A 13275-nucleotide genomic window follows, 5' to 3' on the forward strand; every position below is an offset into this window, starting at 1 on the left:
TCGTGGAGTTCTTGTGAGTCCTGGATGACCATCACTCATAGGAAGGCGTTAGAGCAGTGTCCGGCACATAGTGGGCATCTCATAAATAGGAGCTGCTGCTGCTGTTGCTGCTGCCTTGTAAAGTGTCCATGTCACAGTTTTCAAAGCTGTTTAAGGATGTATTGTCTGTCATCACCCACCAGAGACTGATTTCCATTCACAAAGGTAGAATGCCCAGAGAAGCACAGGGACTTATCCAAGGACACACAGTTAGTCCATGGCAGAGCCATGCCACAGCCTCCTGGTCTCCCTGCTCCCCCTTGCATTAGACCCTGTAATCCCCGCTCCCCTACTTCTGGTGTTGGGTGGGTCCCAGGAGGCTGCTGTGGAAAGTGGGAAGATGCAGATCCCCATGCAGGGTGTCAAAAGCCAGGTTCTTATCCTATGCCGAGGACCCCTGTGGACCCACAGGCTGAAGAAGCCCCTTTTTAACCCTATGCTCTTACGTGCATAAAATAAAATAACATAGGGTTAAAAAGAAAACCAATTATATCTGAAACATAGTTTCTAAAATGTTTTTTAAAAAAAGATGTGCTGTAGTAATATGCATGCTTCTTTATTACTACATTAAATAGCAAGATCTAGTGGCAGGTCTAATATCTACTATGTTTTTATTCCTTTCCTCACACCTTTAATGAGGTATGACTGACCAATAAAAATTGCACATGTAAGGTGTACAATGTGATGATTTTATATGCATATACATTATGAAAAGATTACCACAATTAAACTAATGAGCATATCCATAACGTCATTTAGTTAACATTTTTGTGTTTTGGAACAGTGGAGAGCTACTCTCAGCAAATTTCAAGTATGCACTATATATTAGATCTCTAGAACTTATTCATCTGATAAGTGGAAGTTTGTACCCTTTGACCAACATCTCCCCATTTCCCCCACCCCTTAGTCCCTGGTGACCATTCTATCGTGCTCCTGTGAGTTTCATTATTTTAGATTCCACATTTAAGGGAGATCATGTAGTATTTGTCTTTCTGTGTTTGGCTTATTTCATGGAGCATAATGTCCCCCAGGATTTCCTTTTTTTTTTTTTTCTTTAAAATATTTTTATCTCAGTTAATTTAAAATAATGGGAATATAGTATAAAACAGTGATAGCAATAGATGATAGCAATAAATAAATATACATTGCATAATAATTATTTCCAAATTGTTTACATCAATTGTTTAGATATCAGTTTTGTAACTAAATATCCTAAAGCATCATACAGTATGGTACAACTTGGGTTGATACTTTAACAGATGACCTGTGGTAGCTCTTATGCACAGATCCCATGCTCAGACGTGCTGGTGTGCAGTTTGGGTGTTTTTTGTTTAGTTTTAGATGTTCAGCTTATTGTTGTTTCAAGGGGAGAGAGAGATCTGGGGACGTCTCTCACTCTGCATGTTTCTCCAAACTCCTTCTTTTTTAAGATTGAATAATATTCTGCTGTATAGATGTACCACATTTTCTTTTATCTATTCATTCATCAATAGATACTCGGGTTGTTCCCATTTCTTGGCCACTGCTAATAATGCTACAATGAACATAAGGTGAAGAATGCTCTTGAAGATAAGTGATTTTGGATAAATACCAGAAGAGGAATTGCTGAATCATATGATAGTTCTATTTTAATTTCTCGAGGAGCCTCCATACTGTTTTCCATAGTGGATGCACCAATTTACATTCCCATCAACGGTGAACTGGGTTTCCCTTTTTCCACATCTTTGCCAACACTTAGTTTGACTCTTTAATAATAGTCATTCTAACTAGTGTGAGATGTTATCTCATTGTGGTTTTGATTTATATTTATCTAATGATTAGTCATGTTGAGCATCTTTTCATGTGATAATAGTCATTCTAACTAGTGTGAGATGTTATCTCATTGTGGTTTTGATTTATATTTATCTAATGATTAGTCATGTTGAGCATCTTTTCATGTACTTGTTAGCCATTTGTATATCTTCTTTGCAAAAATATCTATTCAGGGCCTTTGCCCATTTTCAAATTGTATTATTTGTCTTTTTTTACTATTGAGTTGTATGAGCTCCTATTTTTTGTATATTATCAGGTATATATACCTGGGTACATCACATATACCCTTATCAGACATGTGGTTTACAAATATTTTCTCTCATGCTTTAGATTTCCTTTTCATTTTGTTGATTGTTTCCTTTGCTATGCAAAACCTTCTTAGGTTGATGCAATCCTACTTTTTATTTTTTTGTCATTGCCTGTGTTTTTGGTGTCAAGTCCAAAAAATTATTGTCAAGACCAATGTCAAGGAGCTTTTCCTTACATTTTTATGTTTTCTTCTAGGACTTATACAATTCAGGTCTTACATTTAAGTCTTTAATTCATTTTTGAGTTGATTTTTCTATATGGTATAAGAAAAAGGTCCAATTTCTTTCTCTTTTTTTTTTTTTTTTGCATGAGAATATTGTTTTCCCTACACCATTTATTGAAGAGACCGTCCTTTTCCCCTTTGTGTATTCTTGGCACCTTGGTCAAAGATTAATTGACCTTATATGTAGGTTGTTATTTCTGGGCTCTCTGTTTTGTTCTATTAGTCTATGTGTCTGTTTGTACACCAGTAGCATTCTATTCTAATTACCGTAGCTTTGCAGTTTAAAATCAGGAAGTGCGATGACTCTGGCTTTGTTCTTGCTCAAGATTGCTTTAGCTATTTGGGGTCTTTTGTGGTTCCATACAAATTTTAGGATTATTTTATCTATGATCCTAAATGAAAAATGCCATTGGAATTTTAATAGTGATTGCTTTGAGCTCACTCTGGCTGTTGGTGGAGAACAGACAATAGGGGATAAAAGGCAGATGCTGGGAGACTTGTAAGGGAGCTGTGCAGGAACCTGGCCGAGAGGTGAAGGAGGTTTAGAGTGGGGTGGGAGCAGCAGAGGAGTGAGATGGTATTAAAGCCAGAGTACACAGAGTTGCTGATGGTCTTGGGGGGAGGTCAAGGCTGACTCTGAGTTTTTGTCTGAGCACCTAAAGAATGGAGTTGCCATCAGCTAAGATGGGGAAGGCTGCAGGAGCAAGATTTTGGGGGACGAGGGAGTAATTATTCATTTAGGAAACCCATATGGTGCTCTTTTGCCAACAGGATTCCTGAGAAATGGGGGGCCTTTAGGCTCTTTAGCCATAATAATTTCAAGGGAAAATAATTTACATTGAATCAAATTAATTCCAAATTGGACCCATTGCTATTCCTGTTGCTGGTAACGTCTCCATGTGTTTCCTGTCCTCTCCAAGAGGTTAAAAATGCCACCACATAAAGTTTAAAGGAAAAAGAAACACTTAACTAAAAATATTAGTAAGGAAAGAAATTCATATAATCAAAATACTTAAAATTAATGGGAGTTACATATTATACATTTATGCTTATTTATTTTTAATGTTATATACAACGTGGTGTGTGTATGTATCTTTTAGGATCATTTCGTCTGAAGTATACAGTTCAAGTCCAATGTTTCCATATTAATTTTCTGTCTGGATGATCTATTCATTGTTGAAAGCGAGGTATTGACGTCCCCTACTGTTGTTGCATTACTGTCCATTTCTCCCTTTAGATCTGCTACTATTTGTGTTATGTATTTAAGTGCTCCTATCTACCATGATTTTAAATTAGTGATGAGTTTGAACAGTACTTGGAGAACTCTTTCATTATTAAATTTGTGATATGACATTGGTAGATATGGGTGACAAACTCACAGGTATTGCTAATACTAATGTGATTTGTTGCTTACATCCATGCATAAAGGAAATAGCACATTTCAGTTAGAATTTAGTGACAATTAAAATATAATTTTTCCCAACCCAATAAGTTTACTGTAAATTGCTGACCTGAGTCCAGGGTTCCCTCCCTGTCCATTGATATCTCAAGCTCAGTAAAGGAGATCCCAGGGCACTCATTCAACCTCAGGATCCCATTCAATGTCATGACCTACCCCAACCTTACCCTCAGAGAGTGGGATTTCAGTATTTACTCTTTCATTCAGCAAATATTAAACATCAGCTCTTTGCCAGGCTCTGTGATAAATGGTGAGATCCAAAGTCAAATAAGGTGAGATCCCCTTCCTTCAAGCTGCTCAACATCTACTTAAGGAAGAGCATCAGCGGTACTGTTGCAAAATGCAAAATGTAAACAAGCAGAGGAAAAAGCCCACCCTTCCTGGTAATCAAAGATAACACCCAGTGATGATGAGGTTGGGGTTAAATAGTCACTACTGGATAGTAACACTGCCTACCACATAATCCTTTTGAAAATAAGTGTGGCATTGCATAGCATTGATTATAGAAATTCCATACCCTTCTTTCTGAGCACTCTTATTCTTGCGAATTTGTCCTGAAGAAGTAATCTAGCAGGAAAGACAAAGGGTGGATGGCAGAGGTCCTTCCCCTTGTTCTTCCTGAATATGTGCCCTCCTTGGGAAAGGGCCGGGTCTCATTCAGCTTGTCCCCCTATGACGGCGTTAGTTAGCAGTCTTGAAGGCCTGTTGGGTGAATGTTTGACCACCATGAAGTTACAACAAACAAGAGACAGAGGTAGTAGGAAGGGAAGTCCAGAGACCCTCCCCTGACCAGGTTCCTGTTTTCTCTTCCAGCCACCAAATTGTCAGGAAAGATGGATAAACCGCTCATCAGCCGCCGCCTGGTGGACAGTGACAGCAGCCTTGCAGAGTTCCCCAGTGAGGCTCCCAAAGTGGGCATCCTGGGCAGCGGAGACTTTGCCCGCTCTCTGGCCACACGCCTAGTGGGCTCCGGCCTCAGCGTGGTGGTTGGAAGCCGCCACCCCAAACGCATAGTCGGGCTATTCCCCTCTGCAGCAAAAGTGACTTTCCAGGCGGAGGCAGTAGGCTCCCCTGAGGTCATTTTTGTGGCTGTATTCCGGGAGCATTACTCCTCGCTGTGTGGTCTTAGCGACCAGCTAGCTGGCAAGATCCTGGTGGATGTGAGCAACCCCACAGAGCAGGAGCACCTTCAGCACCGTGAGTCCAATGCCGAGTACCTGGCTTCCCTCTTCCCCACCTGCACAGTGGTCAAGGCCTTCAATGTCATCTCTGCCTGGACCTTGCAGGCTGGCCCGAGGGATGGGAACAGGCAGGTAGGTGCTGGGGAATAATAACCATCATAACAATAACTATAAATGGCTGAGTTTCCTTGAGGACCCTCGGGGTGATGGGCTCTTCGTGTTCATTGTCTCAGCTCGTCTCATATCACTGCCAAGTTGCATTATACAGAGGAGGAAACTGAGGCTCAGAGATGTTGATGAACTTACTTACGCTCAGTCCCACAGCTGGTGAGCTGGGATTTGAACCCAGTTCCCATAAATCTGAAATCTGTATTTTTTCTTCTATGGTAACTTAATTACCTAGAGGGCAAGGAGGAAATGGTCGATGGCTTTCATTTTCATATTTAGAGTCGGAAGGGGAGAGACTTTGCTTTTAGAATTGGACTCAGAAGGAGAAAAGTAACATTTATCTGCCAAGTCCAGAGGAAGCATGTATGTCCCAAAATTTATGTCATTTATTCGAAAGTCTTCTAAGAACTGAATGGATTTCTCAGAATAGTCAAGAGCAGATTTTTTGGGAAGTGAAAAATGGCTGCAAAAAAACGGCCAGAGCTTCATACAGTTCTTGGCAAGAGAAGCTCTCTCAAGACAAGGTGGTTTTTAATGCCAAGAGGCCAAGCATTTTCCTGGAGCAAGAAGCCAGGTTCCACAAGTGTGTAAGAACTTCTGCCAATGAGTCCAGCTCAGATTCTCCTTCTGCACAGCTCCATGCCAGGCTGGGAGAGAGTACATGGGTGCCTAGCCACTGCTGTCTGTAGGGACTCCCATATTTGGATAGGCCAGGGACAGTGAGTGAGAGTAGGTGGCAGGACCTAGAAGGAACAGAGCTAGTGGCTGGCTGGGAAAGACGTTGGGGTTGACCTTGGCCTTAGCCCACCTCATGCTGTTAAGCACAGGGAGCAGCAGGGCATTCTAGGCCAAAGGGACAACACTCAAAGACACAGACCTCAGTTTCCTCACCTGAAAAATGAGGACAGTAGTGCCTACCTGAAGGTTTGTGGCAAGGCTGAGGGACTGCAAAATGAAGAACCCAGTACACAGTAGGTGCTGAGTCAATGTTGGTAGACCAAACTGACCATAGCAGGGTCAGTAAGGCCCAGGGAGTGTTTGGGGACTTGAGGACGCCAGTGCGCCTGCATGAGAGCTCATAGTGGGGACTGGTGGGCTATGAGGCAAGGCTGGCTTGTGGAAGACCTTGTGTGTTGGTTGAGGGCCATAGCAGGCCATAAGGGACCAAAGGACATGATCTAAGGGAACACTGCTGGACTAAGGGATAGAGCTGCACCTTCTGGGCCATATGTAAAGCCCTATTGCTGAGAGATCCCCAGGGCAGACCACTATCCTCAAACCACCTATTCCAAGGGTCCATGGGGCTACCTAGGTGGGCGTTTTGCTTGTGAAGGCTGGTGGTAATGAACTAGGCAAAATACTCCCTGCTAGGTGAGCACCAGGCACTCTCCCTGAGTAGTGGGCATTGCTTGGCTAGCTGGGAGGCCACACGGAGCCAAGGAAGGATTTCTGGCATGGGAGTCAGAGCCACCTCTGCTACCAGCTGTATTATTAACTGGCAACTCTCTGGGCCTTGGTTTTCTCAGCTGCTCAGTGAGTTTGGCCCTGATGCTCTCTGAGGCCCTGCTCAGTCATGTGGCCTGTGAACCTGTCCGATTCCCCTTCTTCTTCCCACAGGTGCCCATCTGCAGTGACCAGCCAGAAGCCAAGCGCACCGTCTCAGAGCTGGCACATGCCATGGGCTTCACGCCTGTGGACGTGGGGTCCCTGGCCTCGGCCCAGGAGATAGAAGCTATTCCTCTGCGCCTGCTCCCGGGCTGGAAGGTGCCCACCATTCTGGCCCTGGGGCTTTTCATCTTCTTCTACACCTACAACTTCATCCGGGATGTGCTGCAGCCCTATGTACAAGAGAACAAGAATGAGTTCTACAAGCTCCCCTTGTCTGTGGTCAACACGACGCTGCCATGCGTGGCCTACGTGCTGCTGTCACTAGTCTACCTGCCAGGTGTGCTGGCGGCCACCCTGCAGCTGTGGCGCGGCACCAAGTACCACCGCTTCCCCGACTGGCTGGACCACTGGCTGCAGCACCGCAAGCAGATAGGCCTGCTCAGCTTCTTCTGCGCCGCCCTGCACGCTGTTTACAGCGTCTGCCTGCCGGTGCGCATCTCCTACCGCTACAACCTGGTCAACCTCGCCATCAAGCAGGTACACCCCACCCGGGTACAAGGACGAGCCACGCCCATGGGTGCAACCCGCTAGTCACTGTGTCGTATGTGTCACTAGTTGTGAATTCTGCCCCGAATGAGCAGTGCCCACGTCCTGCTGTCCAAGATTTGGAGTGTCAGTGAACAAAATATGACAGTCCCTATGCTCGTGGGCACAGCTCTGGCAGGGGAGCCTTAACCAAATAGAGCAGTTAGTTATAGAGGGTTTTTAGAAGATCATGAGTACTAAGGAGAGAAATCAAGCAGGGGAAAGGGGTAGGGTACAATTTTAAAGGGTGGTCGGGGCGGGGCGGGGCTTGCTGAGGGGTGATCTGTGAGCAAAGGCAGGAAGGAGTCTAGAGTGAGCCCGTGGCTAGTGGAAGAGAAGCAAGAGCAGAAGCCCTTGGGTGGAGCCAAGGGCACTTGTGCCTGGCACAAGTGAAGAACAGCCAGGAGGCCTTTGTGGCTGGAGCGGGTGGTGGTAGGTGAGGCCTGACAGGGTGAAGCCAGACCAGGGAAGCCTTGAAGGCTGAAGACAGGCTTTGGCCTTAAACATGGTAAAATAGGGAGGCAGTGACGGCTCTTGAGTAGAGGAGTGATGGTCCATCTGATATTTTAACTGGCTCACTCTGACTATTGGTGGAGAACAGACAATAGGGGGTAAAAGGCAGATGCTGGGAGACCTGTAAGGGAGCTGTGCAGGAACCTGGCCGAGAGGCGAAGAAGGTTTAGAGTGGGGTGGGAGCAGCAGAGGAGTGAGATGGTATTAAAGCCAGAGTACACACAGGTGCTGACAGACGTGGGGGTGGTCAAGGGTGACTGAGTTTTTGTCTGAGCACCTAGAGAATGGAGTTGCCATCAGCTGAGATGGGGAAGGCTGCAAGAACAAGATTTGGGGGAACAAGGGAGTAATTATTCATTTAGGAAACCCAGCAGGATTCCTGGGAATCCAGGTAGCAGCCCAGGCAGCATCAGCGGGTACCTGTACCCACAGAAACAGGCCTCATGATGCTTCCTCCTGGCTTACAGGACCTGATTCTGAGTCCCAAGCTTAGGTCTGCGAGCAACACTGCCTTTCTTTAGTTTCCCCAACCTGCTTTACTCTATCTCCAGTCCCCACCTTCGAGCCTGGTATGTGGGTTCTGCCTACTCCAGGATACTAGTCACCCCAAAAGTTTGTCCCAGGTGCCAGCGAGACACTTCTCATCTACTCCTCTTTCCAGCCCAGATAGACCCTGCAGTTTCTGTTCCTGCTTGGGAGATATAGGGATCCTGATGGGGCCGGGTCCCTCCCAGGTACACTCACCATGCAGACATCCCATCTGAGGTCAGACTACCTCCCAGAGCAGGACCAGGAGGCAAGGTTGGGCTGCTGCCTGGGAACCACAGACCTCTGTCCCTACTCTCTCTCAAGTCCCCTTCTTCCTTGCTGGCAGCTTCTCAAATGCCCTCATCCTTCCCCACCCATGGACACCTGGCATCATGTATCTGTGGGCTTTAGCTTTCATTTCAAAAAAGGGAGAACCCCAGACTCAGGCAGAGAAGCAAGATGTCTGCTGGAAATTAGAGGAATTGAAAAAGTTAATAGTTACGAACCTTAAAAAAAAAAGCTTGCTATATTCCAGCTACCGTTCTAAGGGCTTTATAATCAGTGTGAATTCTTTTGACACTTATCTCATCCCTATAAGCCAGGTACTTCCCTTATTTTACAGGTGAGAAAACTGAGCCATAGAGGTTAAGTAACTTGTCCAAAGTCACACAGCCAGTAAGTGACAGGGCCGGGATTCAAATTCAGCCATTCTCCAGATCCACGCTCGTATCCATATTGCTTTCTAAAGAGGAAGCAAGTCCAGGTAAACAGTTGTTGAGTAAATGATCCCAGGACTCAGATCACTCATTCATTCACTGAATATCTATTCTACCAGGCTCTGGGGTCACAGAAGAGAATAAGACAGAGACAATTGTAGGGAGGTGTAGGGAGTTATGGAGGGCTGAAGGCCAAAACCCTGGGCTCTTATCCTCCAGCACCACTGATTGGAACAAAGACTTTGACCTTGACCTTGACCTCTTTTGTCCTCAAGGCCCTGATGTGTAGATCGAGATCTTTCCCAGTGTGAATTTTTTTTGATACCCTTTGATATTTATTTCTAAAAAGAGCCAGCCTGCAAGGCAGGAGGCTCTGTGTGGTTCCTCAGGGACAGGCACAGTGTTTGTTGCCCAGGAGGTGGCAGATCTGGGTGGTTTGTATTTCAGGCAGTGGGGTGGGGAAGAAAGAACCACCCCTCCCCCTAGAGTCCAAGGCAAACCCCTGCTGCCCACCACCACCCTCTGCCAGCCTTTGGCTAAATTCTATGCCCTGACAAGGCTCTCTTTGATAGTATGTTAACCCAGTTTTGCAATGATGCAAATACCAGGGCACAGAGGGGCGCATGCCAGGTAGTTTCCTGGAGTTCCAAAGTCCTTAAGGGCTGCAGGCTCCCCCTTCCCCCTCCACCTTCCTCCCTCTAGTAGAGGTTGCCAAGCAACCATCACTCCCACAGGACAGGATCACTCTCAGAGACAATGAAGACCTGTCACACAAAAGGGCTTAACCTTGTTCTGCAGAATTCTGGAGGGCAGAGCTAGGGTGGACGTGGGTATGTCAGGGAGCGGGGATGGTTAGAGGAAGACGTAGTTAACACAGAGCAGAGCAACCCAGAAGTGGTGAGTTGCCTAAACCTGGAGGTGTTCAAGCAGATATTGGATAGTCTGTGGGTCATCCACGTTCTCAGGCTCTGAGAATGTACATCAGAGGCTGCTATGCATTCACCTGCTAATAGCAGGGCCTCCAGGGAGTCTGATGTGTGACTTTCCCAGCTGGCCCTTGGACTGCCCTCTCAGGGCCTCCTAGTGGGCGAGTACTCACCACCCTTTGGGGAAAACGACCATGTTAGCAAAGGCACAAGAGACTTTCTGCGAGGTTTCCTTCAAGACCCTGCGTCTGCAGACTTGGAGGCAGAGCTATATACCAGCTGTAGAGAAAACTTCTCTGACCATATTTACCGATGGCATTATCAGAGACAATAACAAATATTTATTTGTATAGCACCTTCTGATTTGCTAAATGTCTTGTTCTTATAAGAAATGCATTTCAAGATCAAGATCAAAGAAAATGTTTAACCCACACACTATTTTCTTCTCCCTCTTGTCCAAAATCTAGTCTGGGCTCTCAGAGAATTGTCTAAAAGTCACGTTTGACCATGTCGCTGCGTGACGCCCCACTGCCCCGGGGCAGGAACAGACCATTGGCAGTGCAGCAGCACTCTCTCTTCCCAGCCTCGTCTCCCCACTGCTCCTGCGACACATCACACTCTGGTCCCATATTATCCTCTGAATGGGCGAAGCTCATTCCTCCTTCCCTAGGCTCCCCACGCTGGGAAACCTTGACAGCCTGACAAACTCCTATTTCTCCCTCAAAACCCTACTTCTGTTAAGCCCTCTCAGCCTATCTCCTTCATTCCCCATGCTCATCTCTGTGAAATGTATTTTGTCCACACTTCTGTGATTTTTCTTTTGCATCACTTTGTAATCACTCATTTGCATGTCTGCTGCCTGACTCAAGGGTTCTGTGACTGGGGCCTCTACCCCTTGAGGCCCATGATTCCTATACAGATTCCCAGCACGTGTTCCCTGAGTTGCTCATTGTTAACTTGGCCACCACGGAGCCAATACCAGGCATCGTGTAAAAGGAGTACGTGTAGAAATTGGGGCAAGGACTAGTCTAACTGTCCAGTTGCCATTAGGAACAACAACTCCAGCCACTTACATTAGTCACCTACTAAGTGCCAGTCACATGCTACTCATTCCACAAACATCCTCTTCTTGGTCTTTGCAATAACACAGCAAGAGACAGTGGTGCTGTTAGCCAGGGAAGGGTCCCATGACTGTCCCCAGGGCAGCGTTGGCATTGAAATCCAGGCTTTGGAACTGCAAGGCTGTTCTGCCCTCCCTCACCACAGGCTGCCTCGTCCATATCCTGCCCTCCCTTTCTCTGGGTCTGGCTGGTAGTAGGCACCACCCTCTTCCCACCCACCACTCACCCTTGGGACATGGAGCAGGACTAATGCTGCAGCTCCCCTGTCCTCCTGGCCCTGGGTCCTTCAGCTTCTAACCTGTAACCTACAGGGACAGGAAACCCCACATGAATGTCACCGTTTCTTCCCTGTTGACAAACACTCCTTGTCATTCTCAAAGCGGCCGCCTTGGCTAGCTTTAAACATGGGAGAATTGCTAGGAGAATGGAGAGTTATGTACGTTCCAGGTAGCCATGCGTGACACTGGTCACTGGGGAGCCCTGCGTACAGCGCTGGGGTTCAGGTTAGGTAAGAACCTCACAGGCTATTGAAGGCGGCTGAATCCAGACCCTCCTGTGCAGGCTCCTCACCACCCATTCCACCCTTGCCTCCTCTGTCCACCCTTTCCCAGCATCCCTGCGGAGTGGAAATGTTAGAGGAAAAAAACAAGACATTCTGTAAGCAAATGTGGTATGTGCGTAATCCAAACTCTGACTTGTGACATTAACTGCCTGATCTTACCGAAATGCAGAAAGCAGTGACTAATGAAGTATACTTGAAGAACAAATGACTTGCAGGGAGGAGGTGACTTAGTGAGCAGCAGCTGTTGATGCTGTGAAGGTGTAAGACTTGTTTGGGCTCAGTTACACAGGAGCCCTCTCCGCCCTTTGCAGGGTGATATCAGCCACACCCTTGTAGCTAATACTGACATTCGTTTGTACACTAGCAGAGTCTTAGGATGGTAGACATGACCTCACCCAGCTCTCTCAGGCAGAGAAACGGAAGCCCAGAGTCACACACGACTCATGGTCAGGTTGAGACTCTGCGTCCCCAGACTCCTGGTTCTTTTGAGGCTTGAAAACACCAAAGTGAGCCAGCCTTCCCTAAAATAGAACAGAGGCGATCATTTTTCTCAAATTGCAGGAAAAGTACCCAATGGATGGCATTTTATCGGTTTCTTTAAACTTTCTCTCATAAGCTTTTCAAACATTTTTGCTCAGCCCACTAGATTCATTTTTAATATTATATCTGCTAACTAGGCTTGGGTTATTTTTTTCCTGATGAAATACTTTCTCAAAAACCTGTATGAGTCATTCTGTTTTGCGAAGCAGAGGCCTGCCTACTAAAGCACTGTCACATTTCCTAATGAAAATACTCTTCCTTGTTTTACCGGGAGAATTAAAGTACCAGTATTTCATGGTGTTTCTCAGAGAACACCCGGACTTCCAGGAACTCTGCTACCTGGTGTAGTTGGGAAATGGTTCTAATGGAAGGACCTTGATAAAGTTCTTGTGTGTGCGCTGTACATGTGAATGTCAGCTGGGCTAGGAGGAAATTCAGCCGCAAGGACACTCCAGATGGGGAGGGAGAGGGTAGAAATCTCTGGACCCACAGGGATCCCTCTTAATGTGTCCTCAGAGCTCAGTGGGGGATTCCAGAGTTCTCTGAGGACAGATATCCTTGCTCCCTGCAGCCCTGGGCCCAGCACACAGTAGGTGCTTTATAAGTGCCCACTAGTCTGCTTGGTGAGTGGATGTCAGTGTGTTGAGTGGCGGTGGTAAGCCAAAGCTACATGCTTCAGACAGGAATGAGGAGCTGTGTGGGAAGATGGAAGCTGGGAGCTTTGAGTCAGGAAATGTTAACAGGTTTAGTGTCTGTGTATGTCTTCGTGTGCCCTGGGTGCAAGTGATGCAGGCAACTTGGGTGAATCAGAAGGGCAAAGGATCTGAGAGAATAAGCAGGCAATAGAAGCATGAGCCCATCTGGCCAAAGGGAATCTGAACTAAGAGAGATCCTGCTCCCTCTTTTTGGGGTTTGGGGACGAGAAAACTGAGTGATATGTTCATGTTTGAAGGGTCTGTATATCTTGTTGACTTCTTTGACTCTT

At 46.3% G+C, this 13275-nt stretch overlaps 1 protein-coding gene across 4 annotated transcripts in view; it reads left to right on the forward strand.

The window, feature by feature from the left end:
- STEAP3 (STEAP3 metalloreductase) overlaps positions 1-13275 on the forward strand; it is a 48665-nt gene that overhangs the window by 23204 nt on the left and 12186 nt on the right. For all 4 annotated transcript variants that reach the window (XM_011366075.2, XM_011366077.2, XM_011366078.2 and 1 more), the window contains exons 2-3: positions 4656-5155; positions 6809-7336. In XM_011366075.2, the coding sequence (XP_011364377.1) occupies positions 4656-5155; positions 6809-7336 (1028 nt within the window). The remainder of the gene's footprint in view (positions 1-4655; positions 5156-6808; positions 7337-13275) is intronic.

The sequence above is a fragment of the Pteropus vampyrus genome, unplaced genomic scaffold, assembly GCF_000151845.1.
Source record: "Pteropus vampyrus isolate Shadow unplaced genomic scaffold, Pvam_2.0 Scaffold120, whole genome shotgun sequence".
NCBI classification, from domain to species: Eukaryota; Metazoa; Chordata; class Mammalia; order Chiroptera; family Pteropodidae; genus Pteropus; species Pteropus vampyrus.